We start from the raw sequence: 1,147 nt of genomic DNA, 5'->3' as shown, positions 1-1,147 counted from the left end.
ATGGAGAGCAACCTACAAACATTGATTGAGTCGGGGCAAGACGATAATGAAGATCTTAGGACCCAAGTTTATGTTGATACTATGGGTCCTGAGAGGTATAATAGAGTCAGAGGATACGGTCATGGTGTGACTCCTGATATGGTGTCTTATGCATCTTCTTCATCTTCTACATCAATTTCCTCCAGGAGATCATCTAAGAGTTCAATAGCGTTGCTGATGACTCAAAATAATGAGTTGAAAATGAGGGACGAAAATAATAATAAACGGATTTCGGACCTAGAGAACAAGCAAAATCAGTTGTTTGCATGGTTTTTTCAAAGATTTCAGCCACAACCACCGTATAGCCCGGGAACCCAACAATCAAGCCACAGTCAACCTCCTCAACAGTCGGGCCAAAGTCAGCCTCCCCCTGCATATCCGTATGCTGGCCATAATCAGCAACCTCCATATCCTGTGTATCCGATGCCTGCGCAGCCCATGCCATACATGCAGCAGCCGCCTATGCCATACATGCAGCAGCCACCCTATCAAGTGCCAGTATATCGACCTGAGATGGCTGCTCCTAGTCGATCTTTTCCTGAAGTTCCAGTTGGGGGGTTTTCTGGAATGCTTGCAGGTGTTGGATTTGATGTGGACTTGTCGAGGATTTTTGGATCAGATGGAGGATCTCAAGGAGGAGGATCTCAAGGAGAAGGTTCTCAAGCAGAAGGATCTGGACGACGTTCAGGCGCAGATTCGGTTGGGTAGTTTAATTGGTTTTTTTTCTTGTCGGTTAAATACGACAGTATAATTGGTCTATCTTTTTGTTTTTTTATGTTATGTTTGTAATGTCGGATTTAATGTTTGTTACGACGGACGACTTTTTGGATTTTATGTGAAATGTTAGATGTACAGTTTGGCACTATTGTTTTTGTTATTTATTTTCATTAATGTTTATTTAGATCTTAAAATTTATAATTTTGATTATATAATTTACTTTAGTTGGAATTAATTGAAATTGCATGCAGTTGTCCATCTATTTTTATTATTATTAACAAATATAGTGTCGGTTAAGACCGTTACTAGATTTTATATTTTATTTATTTAATTGTTATCTAACGTTGGTTTAAGGAATATTTCATTTATTTAATTTTAATATAATGTCGCT

At 38.4% G+C, this 1,147-nt stretch overlaps 1 protein-coding gene across 1 annotated transcript; it reads left to right on the top strand.

The window, feature by feature from the left end:
• LOC125469459 (CCR4-NOT transcription complex subunit 3-like) lies at positions 1 to 747 on the top strand. The gene has a single exon (XM_048566809.1). The coding sequence runs from the start codon at positions 1 to 3 to the stop codon at positions 745 to 747; it is 747 nt and encodes a 248-aa protein (XP_048422766.1).
• The last annotated feature ends 400 nt before the right edge of the window (positions 748 to 1,147 follow it).

The sequence above is a fragment of a genome, unplaced genomic scaffold (genome assembly GCF_019419815.1).
Source record: "Pyrus x bretschneideri cultivar Hongxiangsu unplaced genomic scaffold, Pyrus_bretschneideri_v1 Contig43, whole genome shotgun sequence".
In the NCBI taxonomy this organism is placed as follows: Eukaryota; Viridiplantae; Streptophyta; class Magnoliopsida; order Rosales; family Rosaceae; genus Pyrus; species Pyrus x bretschneideri.
This window is presented reverse-complemented; position numbering and strand designations above follow the sequence as displayed.

Bases quoted from the DNA above. Each gene is read 5' to 3' on its own strand.
- LOC125469459 (XM_048566809.1), top strand. From the start codon at position 1: ATGGAGAGCAACCTACAAACATTGATTGAGTCGGGGCAAGACGATAAT.